This window comes from Nasonia vitripennis, chromosome 2 (assembly GCF_009193385.2).
Source record: "Nasonia vitripennis strain AsymCx chromosome 2, Nvit_psr_1.1, whole genome shotgun sequence".
Taxonomy (NCBI): domain Eukaryota; kingdom Metazoa; phylum Arthropoda; class Insecta; order Hymenoptera; family Pteromalidae; genus Nasonia; species Nasonia vitripennis.
This window is the reverse complement of record NC_045758.1, coordinates 21,402,364-21,418,935: the sequence shown is the minus strand read 5'-3', so window position 1 is coordinate 21,418,935 and position 16,572 is coordinate 21,402,364. Positions and strand designations below refer to the sequence as shown.

Here is a 16,572-nt window from a genome sequence, read left to right as displayed (position 1 = left end):
TTTTTTGCGGGGCAGTTTAAATTCTCTTATGGGAAGAAAAATAGCCACGATTCAACTTTAGCCACACAGTGTATGAAGGCGCAATCAAAAAATATGTATCGCTGGAATCGAAGTATTAGAAGAGAGCTTTAATTTGAGGGATGGCGGGTTAAAAATGGTTACCTAGGTCAGAAGTTGTCTAGGCTTGTAAATGGCAAAAAATCACCAATTTTCATGATTCAGCGCGCGGTGCCCAGCGATTCTGGCGTTTATACCTGCCAGCCGAGTAATGCTAATCCAAACAACATTAAAGTACAGGTCATCAAGGGTAAGCAGATTTGTTGTTGTTTGTTGTGGAGATTTTCGAATGCTCACGAAATTTCATTTTTGCGCAGAAGAGCATCCGGTAGCAGTACATCCACGGGCACCACGCAAACTCTACGGTTATATTTGTCGTTGCTAGTATCAATAATAGCCAAAGTCATGTTTCATATCATTGAATGAGTCCGACATGCTCGATTTCACGTCCGTGGAATGAGTTCATTAGAGCAGGGTATAAAAGAAAATGAAGAAGCGCCTTAATAATAATCGTCAACGTCAGTACTAATCGTTGGTAATAAAAGTAACGTAGTATTTTGCTAATAATTAAAATAACATAAAGCTATATGCACGAGCTGTGCATAAGGAGGTTTTCAGAATTGAACAATTTTGTAAATAAATTTGCTGTATGTACATATCAATAAAAATATTATTGTCTTTGAATCACATCGTATTCATTTCATGTTCTGCATAGAGACTTGCCATACGCGAAGAAACGTTGCTGCAGCGAGTGAGAAGGGGATTCCGGTATTTTCTGCTTATAAATGAGCTCAAAGTTTCCAACCCTCAACTGCGTCGGCGGTGGCTGATCCACGACAACTGCGGATTGTGTATAAAAATTATCGACTCCATAGAATTCGAGAGAGTGAGAGTGAGAGAGAGAGAGAGAGAGAGAGAGAGAGAGAGAGAGAGAGAGAGAGAGAGATGGTACGCGATTAACTTTTGATCAGGTCCTCCATTACGGAGCGATACAAACGCTGGGTAATCTTCGAACTGGGTGGGTGCATCCTCGGATTGGTATTTATTTCGATTAACCAAACCGATAGATCCTCCATTACCATAAAGTCCGCCCCGTACAGTTCGAAGCTGCAAGGCCGACGATCCATGTAATCTTGGGCTGCAAGCATCGTCAGCACGATAGCTTGCGACATCTTTGGATATATCTTGTCCCAGTAGGGTTCATCATCGTTATTGTACTTGAGATATTCATTAAGTCGCTCGCAATCCCATTCCTCTGAAGCTTTAGCTAAATTGTGATATTTCTCCTGGACAGCTGTATTGCAGAGGTGAATCGCCTCGTGATAAGTGGTTGTCGTGTACGGCCTGGAGCTGAATCGTAAGAGTGCCTCTCTACATGGAGAGAAATGTGCGTTAAATTGCTTTGAATTGCTTTTCCGATTGGAATTGCTCTTACCTGAAAGACCATATCGTTAATGGGAACGTCGAGGTGACGAGAAACCACTGGCGAATGTCGAACTTGGTTCCGTTTATCAGGAGGGGACGCTCTGCAAGTGCGCACCAGTCGACGTTACACAGGCGGTTGATGCAATTGATGTGTGTAACTTACCAATGTACTTTTGAATCACGTAGTAATCTTTTGGTTTACTTCTGACTCGATTCAATATGACGTGCAGTTCGTGTGTTATGAAGATTCCGGAGCCGCAGCACAAATCGCTTGGTTTAACGATCCACAAATTTTGCTCACCGTTCAGCTCGAATTGAGGATCGCGCTCTTTCAGCTTTTCAATCGCCAACTGTAACTTTTCGAGATCGTCAGCCGGAACTTTAATCTCGCGCGTCAGTTTCTGTGAGATAGAGAGCCACTCTTGGTCGAAAGTGCAGTCTTCTTCTAGGTTAGCATCATCATCGATGTCTTTGTGCTCGATTTCCTCGATGAACTTTTCGCAATGCCCTAGGGCGAACAAAACCTCGTCCATGCTCGCGATCAAAGGTGCCGCATCAACTTGTCGTTGTGCGCTGTTTACAATTCGCCTGAGCAGCGCGAGGGCAGCGCACCGTTTAAAATCACGTACGAAGTATGCGAGCTCGCAACTAGGGTTATAACTCCGTGGAAACATGATATCGGCAACGTTTTCTTCGAAGAGCCAATGTGCCTCCTGCTGTAGAATGTGTGCCATTCCTAGCTGCGCGCGGTGCAATGGATACGTAAATTACGCGTGGCGATATACACACCTCGATGGATCATACCTTGGAAGTATAGACTGCAGGGTTCTGAAATTTATTCAACAAAACTTTGTCGTCTATGTTGTGCAGATCCCACTCGACGAAGTCGTTGTGGCAATCCCAGATGAGATTTGGCTGAGCAGCGGTGTTGCAGGTTTCTGCTTCTTCAAACATTTGGAGCCAGCCGCGATCTTGCAGGATACGCGCCAGCTGAGGAAGATGCCCTCTTATCAGAAAAACTTTGGGCGGCTGTAGGAAAATAATGCAGGTTAATTTTCAGAAACGACTTGCGTACACGTGCTCAAACCTGGTTGTTGGCATTATTTTCGTCGTCGCGTAATCGATCGTACGTTTCGACTGCAGATATCGCATGCAGAAGACCGTAACGAAAGGTAGAATTTACTTGCCGATCGTCGGTGTCGGGAGCTTTAGCTTGACTTCTCGTAGCGATTTGTTGAGCTTTCGGCAGCTCATTGACATTGTGCCTTTTCAAGTAGCTGTTACTGTAAAATTTGACTGGTTCCTCAACTCGTCTACCAGTGTCCTCGCGCTTACTGGAATTTTCCATCGCCCCGTGATTATCAACGAATGAAAATGGATCAAATGCGCGTTTCGGGGCGCGCACGTTTATTCACTACACGAGCCCAACTTCAGATGGGATGATTCAAGTTGATAGCTGTAGGTTCGAGTACTCTGACTGACCGAATAAGCCGGACTTTGCTTACTTAGTTGTCGGGTAGGTTTTTACTGAAGAATGAAGGGAATTTCAAAGTTTTACGTAAAATTTTGTAGATAAATAGAAAAAAATACAGAAAAATAATTAATAATTAGGTTATTTATTTATTCAAAGTCTATTTTTATTCTTCGCTTCCTCCCCAAAATCGGTTGCTCACCTTCAGAAAAATCCAAAAACTGGCGATGTCCACGTATTTTCCGTCGCCCTGCATGATCTCACACGTCATTTTCCGTTTATCGCATTTTTTCAGCGAGTTTTCTATTTTTAAAATGCTAACTTTTGATTCCAGCGGTCAATATCAACCATCTGGAGCTCAAATTAAAGCTCTTTTTTTCCGCTCTCGTTTTGAAAATGTAGATTAACATTAAAAAAGTAAAAAACAGTCATAATTAATAGGCATATATATAGCTGATAAAAAAATTAAATATTTAATCTAAGGTTTTAATACGAAAGTAGAAGAAAAGAGCTTCAATTTGAGCCCCTGGTGATTAAAATTGACCGATCGGATCAAAAGTTATAAGGATTTAAAAAATAGCAAAACACGCTAATTTTCGTAAAAAATCGAAAAATTGGTAATTTTATTGCCATTTTCAAACCTAGACCAATCAACTTTTTACCTAACCAACCAGTCCTAACCCACCAGCACTCAAAACAGAAAGCTCTCTTCAGATACCTCAACCCTAGTAGAATACATGTTTGGCTTACGCTTTCAGACATTAAGTGGGTGAAGTTGAATCGTGACTAGTTTTATCTCATTTTCCCCAATGTTACATTCCCATGAGAGAATATCAAGTGCCTCGCAAAAAAGTTTGGCAAGTAATCGGCGATGCACGCACGTAGTTTCTCACTCCAGACGGCCCGAAGAACCAAAAAAAGATGGTCTGGATGGTGTGCCCTCAATTTGAAATTTTCAAGTTGTTTCCACTCGCTCGTGGATTTGCTCTCGTGCAAGCGCTGTTTCATACAGAAAATAAGTATTTATGAATGGCAGAAGTCGAGTCCAGCGGTCATCTGCAAATAATTCAAGCCGTGCACTCGGTCAGTTAAAATATTTGTTTAGCAAAATCCTTCGCTTGTTAAGACTCGTTTCTAGGATGTGTTCCCTTGGCTCTCGCGAGCCGACTATACAGCCAAGGATAAAACAAATTGCCCTGCGTATTATTGGCAGTATAAAATTACGCGTCGCTCAGCATCGCGACGATTTGCTTAGCTAATATTTGCAATGTCGAAACGTTATCGAACAAACGTCGTCTCGAGTCTTGTACACCTGTTGATCGATAATACAAGGTATAAATCGTTGACACGCGCGGAGAAGTGTACACCGGGTGTCTCGTTAAACAAATCACGCGGTTTACAAACGGAGAGCATAAATAAAAGTGAAAAATTGTTAAAATCAATGAATCGAAATTCGAAAGCGTCGTTTGAAAGGAGCCTCGCTGCAGCAGCGAGTGACTGCACCGCATTCCAGCCCTAATCGACTACAAGCGCAGCTCTCCTACTCGATATAGCGGCTATTAACTGCAGCAGTAGCCGGCGCGTAAGCGCGCGAAAAACAAATCATCCTACGCACAGTGACACTGCGCTCGTCAGGTGGCCGACGCGTCGCGCGCTCCGGGATGATCGAGCGCGTGTCAGCCGCAGACCGGGACGTGTGCGTTTGCTGCACTGCAACGCTTCTCTTGTTTATTTCGCTGTGTGTGCAGAAGGGGAGGCCGAATTATAGCGAGCATTGTCGGGGTTTTTCGAAAGGACGCTCATTTCGAGGGATTGATCTTCTCGAATATTGATTGTCCCGAGATGAAATAATTTTGCTCACGTGCTAATTACCCTATCCGAATTCCAAAACGCGCGCGGAGCTCGTCAGGCCGCGTCGATTAAGCCGTGAGTCGAAATTTGTTGCGCACTCGCGAATCATCGCATTAAACGCGTATTATTACCTCGAGGAGCACAGCGCGCTCGCGCTAATGTATTCGTATCCATAATTTTCGCCGCTCTTTCCGCGTGCCGTAAACACGTGGCGGATGTGTATGCGCCCACGCTCGAACGCGCACACGTCTCTCTCTCTCTCTCTCTCTCTCTCTCTCTCTCTCTCGAGGTGTTGAATAATATCGTCGAGAGACTGACGCAAAGGAGAGAAAGAGGTGGATATACGTGCGCGCGCGCGCAAAAGCAGGTACGCGAAGATGACCCGACGAGATTATTGGATGCCTCTCTCAGCTGCACCGGCGCGGTACACATGCGCCGGAGAAGTGGGACACACCGAGAGCCGCAAGTGTGTATTTGCATATTCTTCTTTTAATCCTTGGAATTCCACGTTTTAACCCGAGCTTTCTGCGCCCGAGAGATAATCTCACCTATACTCCGTCGTGACGTTTATGCGCTCGCTCGTGTGTGTTATACCTATGGTTGGGGTAAACAGAGCCAAATTCCATGTATGTATTATACACCTTCGATTTATGGCCACTGATCTCGAGCACTTTTATCGCGGCTATCAGCGTCGCGAGGCTTTGTCGAGCTTTTCTTCTTACGCGTGTAGCTGCAGCGCGTCAGGCTAATTTACGACGCGCTCAGATAACGAGCACTGCGAGTGTTTGTATTCTACTTTTTCCGATTCTATGTCTCTGTTGATCGACCGACTCGAGAGTTTCATTCACTACTAAGTGATTTATTCGCGATGGGATTATTAAAATTAAAATGATGTATCATTATGCCTTCTATGTGTTGAAACATCGCCGCAGGATATTGTTTCGCATTCGCACCTCTAAATTAATTATCCTCTACTTCTGCGAACAAAGTTTTTCCAATTTTCGCACTCCGAACTCCAATACCACGCGCGATTGCAAACTTCGACGCTCGACCAGAATTCCATCCTATTCTCGTAGAGCGGCACGCGCCGGAGGAAACTTGCAAAAGCTTTCGATACACATAAGCGGCGCCCTGAGCAGTTAGCGGGCGCGATCCTTTACGGTAAAGGTCGAGCTGGGCTCTAAAGTTTCTTAAGCCTCCGCAGCAAAACGGCTCTCTTTGCGCCTGCATTCGACGGAACCACTGCGGCAAAGCGCCGCGCGAAGGGGTCCAGATCGAAGATAAAGAGGATATCTACAACCTAGCCGAACGGTAAACATCGTGGCTCGCACACCGTCGGGGCATCTTCTTCTTCTTATAACCCTTTCTCTCGCGATCGTCCCGTGTGTATGTATTTATCAGTCGGCTTTTGGAGCGGTGCACGCCGAGGCCTAAAATTAATTTGAGTTTATTGAATCCGCGCAGCTTGAGTACTTCGATCGGACGTGGTCGTAATTACGAGCGAGTGTTCTGCAGAGTCACCCTGATGAGCGGATTTTTTAGAACTTACGACTCAATATTGATCTCGGGGGACCTGAACGAAATGCATTTCAAATACGAGTGCGATCTTTAAATTTAAATCTCGTTTCAATTAAGTGCCTCGCACCGGGTCGAGTCTGAGAAATTCCACGGAATATCAGAAAACCGCTAACGGTGCTCTCTTCCGGCCGAAAATCCTCGAGCGAACAGCTCAGCGAGTAACGTTAAGACAACATAAAGAAGAAGGTCCTCGGGCCGCTTCCTCCTGATAATACGAGGAGAAAGACACGGGGCGAACGAACGACCGATGATATTCTCGCCGTATTTTTTTCTGCCTTTCCTCTCCACGACTACTCCTTACGGCGCACAAAGGATCCTCGTGTCCACACGAGCGCATAATTCGCGCGTCCTTACGGTTCCTCTCTCTTACGCGCGCGATATCGGCTAATTGAATCGGCCGACAATGACCGGCGGGGCAAAAATGCAAACGAGAGGATCCACTTCGTAAATTTCAGATAGCGATAAAGGAGTCGAAGAAGGAGACTCTTCCGGAGGCAGCGACCTGCTGTATACGTGTGCAAGCGTATATATATTCTTTGGCGCGTGACAAAAAGTGCAAACTGCATGACGCACCGGCTGGCGCCGCGTTAATTTCCACGCGGCGGCGGCGTTGGCGGCGCCTATATCTTGATGCCGCGCTGCACGGCGAGGCAGCTTCTTTTTCCCCGACGCGCTCGCGCGCGAAGCGAAATTTTCATAATCTTGCTTTGATTATGATGCATCCCTAGAATACAGTCGTTAGCTGCTCGGCACGGCTCCTGCTTTTTTCTCTCACCAAAGTGAATTTTCCGCGCGCGAGCCCTTTGCGCGCTTTTTGCCATCGTTAGGCTAATCGCGAGCTGAGGAATGGAGATTTCGTATAAATATATACACGCGAGCTGACTCTGCTTTTTATATTGTATGCGCGCTAGAGGGAATTACTTTATGTGCGCGTTGTGCAGGGCTACTTATATGCTGCGCTTGTGTCGTAATGCGCTGTAAAATAAATGTAATTATTATAAAGGCGTTAGACGTGCGTATATGTGGATCTGTGTGCATGATTATAATTTTAAAAATTAAAATAAACTCCTTGTTTAAAATGATAATAATGGATTTGATTTATATGCAGAAGTATAAGAATCTAGAATTGTTATGCGTCGAATACGAAATTCTCTCTCTTGCACGGCGGTGGTTGGAAGGTTAGTTACATAACTTTTAGCGTATAAAAAGCCGCAATTTTTGATTTTTTTTAATAAAAAATTATTTCCTTCATTTTGAATATGACAATAAGCAAGTTGTCGCTATCAAAATATTTTAAATAAACTGGTTTAAATTTTAGATGTATCCTATACCTATACAAACAATCCGTAACGCTGGCCGTGAACAAGACCTCTGTCTCTGTACACACAGTATGCACGTATTGTATAGTGATTTCACACCTATGCCAAAATTTCTTTGTTTGGGCCTACCGTGCTCGCTCATTCTATAAATGCATTAGTCTGCGTTCATCAATTAACAATTGAGTGATCGCCCGCCTAACTGACACGTCGCTCTATTTCTTTGACTTCCCTTCTAGCGCGACGTGAATAGCTGTTTATTTGTGACCTTGCATTTCAAAGTCCACGCTTTATTGAAATCGTTGCGGCTGCTTGTTCCGATGCCGTAATGACGGCACATTGTCATTATAATACGACAGGGCTTTTAAACAAGTAATTAACGACTGGCTAATACGAGCAAATTAATATTGTGACGTCTAAATTGACAGTTATCACAATATATGTAGATCGATACACTCAGGTTTTTCACTAAGAAGGGCTACCTCTCTCCTAATTTTCACTTTTTGTCCAGCTTAATGGGCCGTAAAAAAAGGTCCGTTGGCACAAGGCCGAGCCTTTTTCGTATAAAACCGCCGGGCCAATTAAAGATGAGTACACGCACGCATCAGGAACCTTTAGACACACAATCGCCATAGCGTGATCGGAACAAGCAGTCACAATGATTTCAATAAAGCGTAGATTTCGAAATCCAAGGTCGCGGCAAAAACGAATAAACAACTAATCACACCGCCATAAATCGGAAAGTCAGCGCGGAGAACCAGGAAGAGAGAAATGGGAAATCAAAGGAACGCACTAATACATCAGGGCAATCATTCGATCGTTAATTAATGATGATCGGCATGGTCGTGTACACTGTAGACCTTCGAAATATACGCACACCAACATTCCGAAGAGTTAAACGCTCGAAGTCGATAGCTGAATAATCCGAATGCTCCTTTCGCTCTTGACTATTGTGCTCGAGTGATGCCGCAACGGATTTGACTTTCCAGTACATTTTGTTCTATCTTCCGGCTACAATACTCTTCCATACCGTAATGTAATAGAATAAAAAAAATAAAAAAATCGCGCTCATATACTGCCACTATAATCTTATCCACAGCGGAAATTAGCGCCGCAATAACGAAGGCAACGATTCTCGCGTATAAACTGACAGGGCAGAAATTGCAGCGGAACAGAAGCAGCTTGCGGTCGAGATTAAGAGAGAGAGAGAGAGAGAGAGAGAGAGAGAGAGAGAGAGAGAGAGAGAGAGAGAGAGAGAGAGAATGAGGGATAACTCGCTCGCTCGCGCGCGCGCCAGAGAGAGAGAGAGAGAGAGAGAAAGAGATAGCGGGCTGGATATGGAGAGAAAAGGGAAAAGAGAGAGAGAGGCTAAGACAATGCGCTTGTTCGGAAGTGCATACGTCGCATACCGAGCGCTCGTCTCTACTCCTTGTTCGCCCTCGCTTGCGCGCGAGTCGGTAATTACTATATCTGTGCCCTCGAGTTCATTAAGACTCGCTTCTGCGGAATTTTAACTGGTCCCCAATTGACTACAACCGCGAGCTGATCGTGATTTGCGTACACCCGCGACGACTCAACGCTGCGCTGTATAATGGCTTTGTGTAAAAAGAATAATCGCGTTTCAAACGTTTTTGCCCAGAGGCAGCGAAAACAAGAGTAGCTCTTGACACGCTTCTCCATAGCTCCGAGCGATAATATCCTCCCGCTGCGTGTTTTCGGTGCAAATACGAATCGCTCAGCGGTCCGTGGCCCAAATACTTGAGCAAACGCGCCGCGCGCAGACAGGATCGCGAATCCTGAGGATGAAGCTCAATTAGAATGGAAAAACTCAGTGACGACCTCGGAGCTGTGTTTGTTCGTCTTCGTTTATACACCGCATCGGTAATGAGTGGATTTATCGGGTAGCAAAAGGATTCCTCGAAAACGTTCCTTCGTATTCGCAGTAGTATAATGGTATGAGGTAACGATTGGATGACGCGGATGTTACGCGACGCTTTTTTTATTCCTCTTAAATGGGCGCACGGGAGATTCGGAGGAAAAAAGTTGGGATGAGGCGAGGTGACGCGCGAAAAAATTAATTAGATATGGAAATAATGAAGCGGTCTCGAGTGTGTCCAGAAGCCACTACTGTATGAGAATAAATCAGCGAGGCGTAGGCACGTTATGTAACGCGATTTACTCGGATTTCTAATTCGTAACGTGTTAAGTCAGCCTCGAGTAACATCTTACCGCATAATCTCATTAGCCGAGAAAGTCAAGTTCAGCTCTATCCCAGCGCACACACCTTCCCCTACTTTCTCTTTCTCGCTCGCTCTATTTTCGCCCGGCATTTTTTCACTTTCCTTGGCACTCTTTCTCTCTCTCTCTCTCTCTCTCTCTCTCTCTCTCTCTCTCTCTCTCGCGCACGCGAGCGCTCTCCGCACTTCATGCTCTCTTTCCTCGTCGGCTCCTCAGTACGCGATGCGATTTTTTAGCCGGAAAGCAGCCCGTCGCGCAAATGAAGCCATTCGCCGCAGCGCTCTCGGTTTTTGCGATAATTAGAGCCCAGCGCGCAGTGCGGAAGATAATTAAGAAAGGCTTCTTCTCTCCTGTACGTTGTCCGGTGCGAAGGTCGCGAGCAAGAAATCGCGACAGATCTCTCTGCGCGACTGCTAAAAGTGCGTGTGTGTACGGTTTCTGATGCTGCCCCTGCGGAGGTGAACGTACCATTAATCGCGAGTTGCAGAGAGAGAGAGAGAGAGAGAGAGAGAGAGAGAGAGAGAGAGAGAGAGAGAGAGAGAGAGAGAGAGAGACGAGAGCTGCGTGTGTACATGCGCGATTGCGCAAAAAAGGAGGGAAAAATTGCGAGTCTGTAATTAAACGTCGCGAGGGGGTCACGGACCTTGCCGAGGTGAGATGCAAAGAAGCCGGCGCGCGGCTCTTTTTGTCTTTGGCTATCTCAGCCGAGCGCGAGTGATTGAAATTGTCACGTGGTCCAAGTGACAGCTACGTGTGTGTACGCGTGCTTCCGAGGAGTAATGATCGCCGTTGGGAAACTTTTGCGGAGCGTTTTGTTTTTATTATTGTGTATTGTGAGACTGCGATTTTGGTTTTCCGAATGAATGAGTAGGTGGGGTTTATTATTGTATCGGCGTTCGAGTGATTCAACCTATATCTGATGAACTTTCTGAATCGAAGCCGAAACGAATGAGAAATTCCGTTCCACCGCGGTTGAAAGCTTGGAAAACGACCCGAGCTAAAGCATCGTATACCGCGAAAAGCGATCGAGAGGAGCTGTATAATTTCGAGTATACGTTTCTGTGTGAATCGAGGCCGCGAAATCGTCCCTTTGTTACGCTCGTTTTTTTTTTTTCAAGATTCTCGCGATGCGAGAGCATTTCGCCGAAGCGCGCTTTTGAGGCTCGAGACAGAAAATAGAGCTGTAACTTTTTACGTTTCACAAAGCTGCACTTCAGCGTAAAACGAATAATCTCGCGAAAGATGTAATACGTAAGAAGCCCGTAAAGTAACTCTTTCTCGACTCCATCAAACACATAGCGAGCATATTTCCATCAATAAGCTTCTCGCTCGAAGCCCCTGTATAAAAGCGAAACTCGCTCGCGGAGAGAGCCCACCTCCTCTCTCCAGTGCACGCGCAATATTAAAGAGCTCGAAAAGGTGAAGTACGTGGGCAATATAAGCGGCGCAGTTCCCGGTGATTTAGGCGGCCGCGGAAGCGAATTCTCGGCACGTTCGTGGCGCGTTGCGAAGAAAAGCCTAAAAGTGCACGCTGCGACGGGCCAGAGAAAGAGAGAGAGAGAGAGAGAGAGACTCTTTCCCTCTCCCAGCAGCTGCAGGATTTCCATAAATCGCGCGGACAACATCGGCATATCGCGTCTTTTTTAAAGCCAGCCCGGCGTATGGAGTCGGCTTTATATTGGGACGTATATCTGCGGACTCTGCGCTGGAAGACTGCCAACGAGGCGGAAAGGGACAAGTGGATGGAATGTTTAATTTTTTAATTCGCCTTTTCGACAAACCTCTGACCGCTACGTAACGCTGCTTCCAGAGGAGGGCAAGTACTTCTCGACGACGCTTGTGTACAGGTTTCACTTTTCGCATCGATACTCGCGAATCTTGCCGAGACCTCAATTTCGCAGGAGTAGCGATAAATTTTCAGAGTCTGGCGTTTATATGCGAAAAAATATGAGTCACCCAGTAATGGATCGCTCCGCGCTAGAGACGGAAATTCAAATTTCCTCGAATTCAATATAACCGCGCCATAATTTTCGTTCAGCGTATGCTTAAATTGCCGGAACACCGCGCCGTCGTCTCCCGAACAAAGCGAGAGGGAAGCTGCATCCCGGAGAAAATAATCGAAAAAGAAGGAGGCGGCGCACGAAAGAAAGAAAGGGTCCCTCTCTTTCTCTCTCTCTCTCTCTCTCTCTCTCTCTCTCTCTCTCTCTCTCTCTCTCTCATATCATCGGAGATTCTCGGTAGCGGTATATCGAGCGGCAATCTGATCCTGGGACAACCATTCGGAAGCATCGGTAGACAGTAAAATATCAGCAGGTACTATTCGCTATAACGCCGCGCCGCCAGATAAGGATCGGCCAAAGGGCTCCGCGCACTCGAGAGCGCAGGTATATAAGGCTCGTTCGCGCGCCGACGACGAGTCTGCTCCTGCGCGCGATGCAGAAGGATGCAGAAGGAGGTCGAAATATTAAGAGCTTTTTTCGCTGAGACGGAGACGCGACTTCAATTTGAAGTTTGAATCCAAAAACATACCGTACACTCGCCGGGTGTTACATGTATAATGCAGCGTTTTACATGCCGGCGCGGTACGCGCAGTTAAAAACCGTTTCCAAGAGCGAGTAGAGCTTTTTCGAAAACTGCAACTCGCGCGCGCAGATCGGGACGATAAGAGCTGCAAGAACGAGGTGCAAGAATACGCAACGCGCTCTACTCGTGTTTCGCGAATGAAAAACCGCGATTGTTTCAGGCGAGCGAAGCATTAGCGCGTACGCGAGAGAGATGAAAAAGGAAGCGCCGAAAAGAGAGGCTCTCCGCGAGTGTGCGGGTACTGTTAGCTCGCCGCCGCCGTCGATGAACGATAACCCTATCGTCTCTCTGACGCGCCTCGCTCGGTATATACACTCTGAAAGAAGAGAAGGTTGCGCGCAAGTGGACCGTCCGCGGCGAGAGATCCGTAGGTAGAATGGGCGTCGAGGGAAGAAAATCTATCGATTCGATATACGAGCCTCGGCCGCATGCACACCTCGAGGCGGAATTATGGATCGCGTAAATCATTCGCCGCTCGCGCTCACTCTCCCTCGCGGCTTTTATCTGAATCTTCTGCGGCGCGCGCGAGTGTGTCTGTGAAATTGATCGTTGAAATCTTTTCAGCTGATTATTCAAGTGATATACGCGAGCGCCAGCCGGGTAATTGATTTTGGGAACCGACTGTCCGGAGTATTTGTCTTCCGGTGATGACGTGCTTTTACACAAGTGCAAAAATATGAAGAGGGACAACCAGGCATAGCTCTCGATGATCGGGCGATAATTAAAACGATAAGCGTGAACCAGAAACGCGACGCGAAGATGCGCTTCCTCATCGGTGCTTAGCGACACACGCGCTTTTCCGCGAAGCCCGCGCCGTAGTAGGTGGGCCGCGCGCGTCCGGGTATCCGGCGGCGCAGCCGAGAAAGAAAGAGGCAAGGAGAGAGAAGGAGAGAAAAAAGAGCGAACATCCAGACACACAAGCGCGAGCGCGGTGGTACGGGATCGGCATAAGCTAAGAGCTCACGTTTGTCCCGGGGAAATTGCCCCGGCAGAGTGCGTTTATACACTCGAGGGCCCTTTGCCGCGAGTTTATCGTCTAGCCGAGCTCGCTGCAGCGCGAATGAATGAGCGAACAGACGAGTACGTATGCACGCATGCCGCGCTTTCTTTCCTCCTTTTTTCTAGTCGCCACGGGCTAATTGAGTCGCGCGCTCGACGCTCTTCATTCTAATTAGCCGCTGCGTGCGCGCACGGCTCTATTAATTCCGCCGCATTGTTTTTCGCCGCCGCAGCAGCAGGCTGTTATTATCGGGGCTTATCTCCGCGGAGACTCGATCGAGATCGTCACTTGAAACAGGTTCCACCTACGACATCTCGACGCAGGGTACTTAATAGGCAAAAACGCGTATTTAAGAGTCCTGTTTTCGCGAGGCCGAAGATTGCGCCATTAGTAATACTCGATGTAAAACTCGCGCGGCTGGTTTCAATTAAAGAAGCCGCCGCCGCTTTTGGATCCATCTCGTCTCGAACAAAGTATAATCCGCGACTTTGATACCTCTCCGAGGGAGTAACGCTGGGGGATTGCCGCGGACTCGTTAAAACCTGACAAGCTGCATCAATTTACCGTAGACGCGAGTGCACGCACACGCATCAAATAAGCTGCACGGCGGTGTCGGTGAACCAGGAAAGAAGAAGACTGCTTGCGGAGCGTGGAGCGATGCTTCTCCTCTTCCTTTTACTTTTTCTCATTTGATTACGCGTCAGAGTCTCTCACAGAGATGCGTATTCCCCTTTCTTCCGCGGGCTGGAAAACGCAATAATAGCCGAGACTAGCCATCGGAACCGTAACCTCGTTGTAATCGCTCCCTTCCTCCTCCTCCTCCTCCTCCTCCTCCGCGTTTTCCTTTTCGCTTCCTTTCGGTCTCATTTCTTGCTGGCTGCGCCGCCTAATTATATTTGCGCTGTGCATCGGACGAAGAGAGTTGCACTTTCCTAGCGTATACTCTGCTGTTCCTTTCGTTCGTCGCTCGGCGGCCCGAGTTGTTTTTTCCCCGCCGCTCTTCCATTAGTCCGATGCGAAAGAAGCTCAAAGTGAAACGCAAACTCGACGAGCTTTGATCCGATGCGACGTACGGCCGAGAGAGATGTACCTACGGGTAGCTTCCGAGAGAGGAACTACCGAGAACCGGATAGAGCGCCTAGAACGTCACTCAGTGAGAGTTGCGCAGATAAAATCTCCTGGCGCTGTGCGACGTTCGCTTCGTGCGAGCTTTGCTCTGCACCTGCTTTTCGATTAGTCTTCGCGACGCATGGTCGCGAGTGGTAAGAAGCCGACAGCCATCAGACTCGAGACTTTGCATATCGCTTCTGCTCGAATTCAGCCGAGCTATGCGAGCCCCGTTGAACTAATTCGTCCTCGTGTGTATAGGTATATAACATCTCTCGAGATATGGATAAATGCCCGGCCACGTAGCGGCGATACGGATTTAGCAATCGCGGTGTATATTTAGCATCGCTGGAAAATAGACGATGTTTATCCTGCGCGAGCGCGTATAAGCTATATGGACCGGTTGCCGCGTAATTACCGATCTTCTGGGATCGGCGAAAAAAATGCCGATTCCGATGCCGCTGCCGCCGCCAAACCGGATCCGATACACAGCGCGCGTGTATTAAAAACGCCGGCGATCGATCGGCAGAGCCACGAAAGCGTAACACGGCCGTTATACGGTGTCTAGCTTGTATATGGCTAGATGGCATCCGCGCCGCACACATGTGAATGACCGATTTAGCATTTTTTTCTTCTCGTCCGACTGCCGCAGGCTATATACCGAAGCGGTATCGGCAGTGCGCGAGGAATTTATCGTATGCGTCGGGTCGATTTTTGAGAGTGGACGTAGCCAATCTTTCACGCCGTAAAACAAACACCCTGGGCCGGCCGGATCATCGTTTACAGGCTCTCGGTGTATTAACAGATCAATCAGTGTCGGGGCCACCCCAAGAAGAAACTTAGCACTGTACAACGATAGCATCTTCGAGCTTACTTCCTCCTTTCGGCGTTTTTCCTCTACTCGTCTTTCCACGGCAACCGCGTGTATACACTGTACGCTACGCGCATGATGTACAAGTATGCGCGGCGATCGTTTCGCGTAATATATCCATACGCGTACGCGTAGCTTATAATCGTTAGCGTCCCGCTATTGAATGACTTTCTTCGCGGGAGACGACGATGGACTACCGCGTAGTACACGTGTAATATAAGTTTCCTCGAATAAAAAAAGGGAGGATAAGGGGATACTCAGTTTTTAGGGCTTCCTTCCGGGCTTGTGTCATTCTAATCACTAGCTATAATATCGCGCACGCGCGCGTCCGGTAAATCAAATTTTTTCCTCGAAACTCCATGTTTACATTATCCGCTGTACTCGGCTTCCACGTCGTCGTCAATTATTCCGCACTGGGCATTCCAGTCGTATTTCAAATTCTCCCCGGCAGTATCCCTAAATTAACCGTCTCAATGCACAAAAGTCGCCATTCGGTTTTTCCCCCTGGCTTTCATTACAGCGAGCTGCAGCGGCGAGAACCTCCGAGCTTTTTGCGCCGATAAAGCCCGAGGAGATAGTAGACCTTCCGGGGGCCGCCGACGAATAATCCACAATGCGCGAGCGACACGTACATAAATTCTTCAAAGCCGCCTCGCCGCGAAAGGCGCGCGCGTGCGAATATCTATCCCATTCAATTAAAATACCTAAACGTCCCCGCGTAAGAAGAAATCTTAACTGTTCATTCATCGAACATCTCGCACTCGGGCTGTCTCCGCGTACACACATCGCGGATTATCTCAGGCGCAGTAAGGGAAATCGGATGCGCGTCGACGCCTCGCTCTTTTCGGTATCATTGTGCTCGCGTTGGGAGAACGATCGCGAGGACAGTATAAGGAGCGTGTAATCGACTCTCTCTCTCTCTCTCTCTCTCTCTCTCTCTCTCTCTCTCTCTCTCTCTCTCAGCTGTGTGTCTGTACCGCGAGCTGCAGAGGGAGAGTATATATTCGCGCGCTTATTATTCATGCGCGCCGACGGTCCCGTTACTCCCTCTCTCGTGCACACTGCTCTCTCTAGC

At 47.5% G+C, this 16,572-nt stretch overlaps 1 protein-coding gene across 2 annotated transcripts; it reads right to left on the bottom strand.

Annotated features, from left to right (window-relative positions):
• Window positions 1-589: 589 nt before the first annotated feature.
• Window positions 590-2,922, bottom strand: LOC100117130 (tubulin glycylase 3A-like). Of its 2 annotated transcripts, none has more exons than XM_001601408.4 (6): window positions 2,570-2,922; window positions 2,287-2,511; window positions 1,646-2,222; window positions 1,493-1,583; window positions 1,019-1,428; window positions 590-897 (listed from the first exon to the last, which is right to left on the bottom strand). In XM_001601408.4, the coding sequence occupies exons 1-6, from the start codon at window positions 2,828-2,830 to the stop codon at window positions 758-760; spliced, it is 1,704 nt and encodes a 567-aa protein (XP_001601458.2). In that variant the 5' UTR covers window positions 2,831-2,922; the 3' UTR covers window positions 590-757. The 2 variants fall into 2 exon arrangements, with proteins under 2 accessions (XP_001601458.2, XP_008209301.1); XM_008211079.2 differs by having other exon boundaries at window positions 2,670-2,898.
• Between the last annotated feature and the right edge of the window lie 13,650 nt (window positions 2,923-16,572).

What these genes read in the sequence shown, in the direction of transcription:
- LOC100117130 (XM_001601408.4), bottom strand. Translation starts at nt 2,830, where the DNA reads ATGGAAAATTCCAGTAAGCGCGAGGACACTGGTAGACGAGTTGAGGAA. An exon ending in TTAACGATATGGTCTTTCAG is followed by an intron (nt 1,429 to 1,492) that starts GTAAGAGCAATT and finishes CTCTCCATGTAG; the next exon opens with AGAGGCACTCTTACGATTCA. An exon ending in AATGGAGGACCTGATCAAAA is followed by an intron (nt 898 to 1,018) that starts GTTAATCGCGTA and finishes CACAATCCGCAG; the next exon opens with TTGTCGTGGATCAGCCACCG.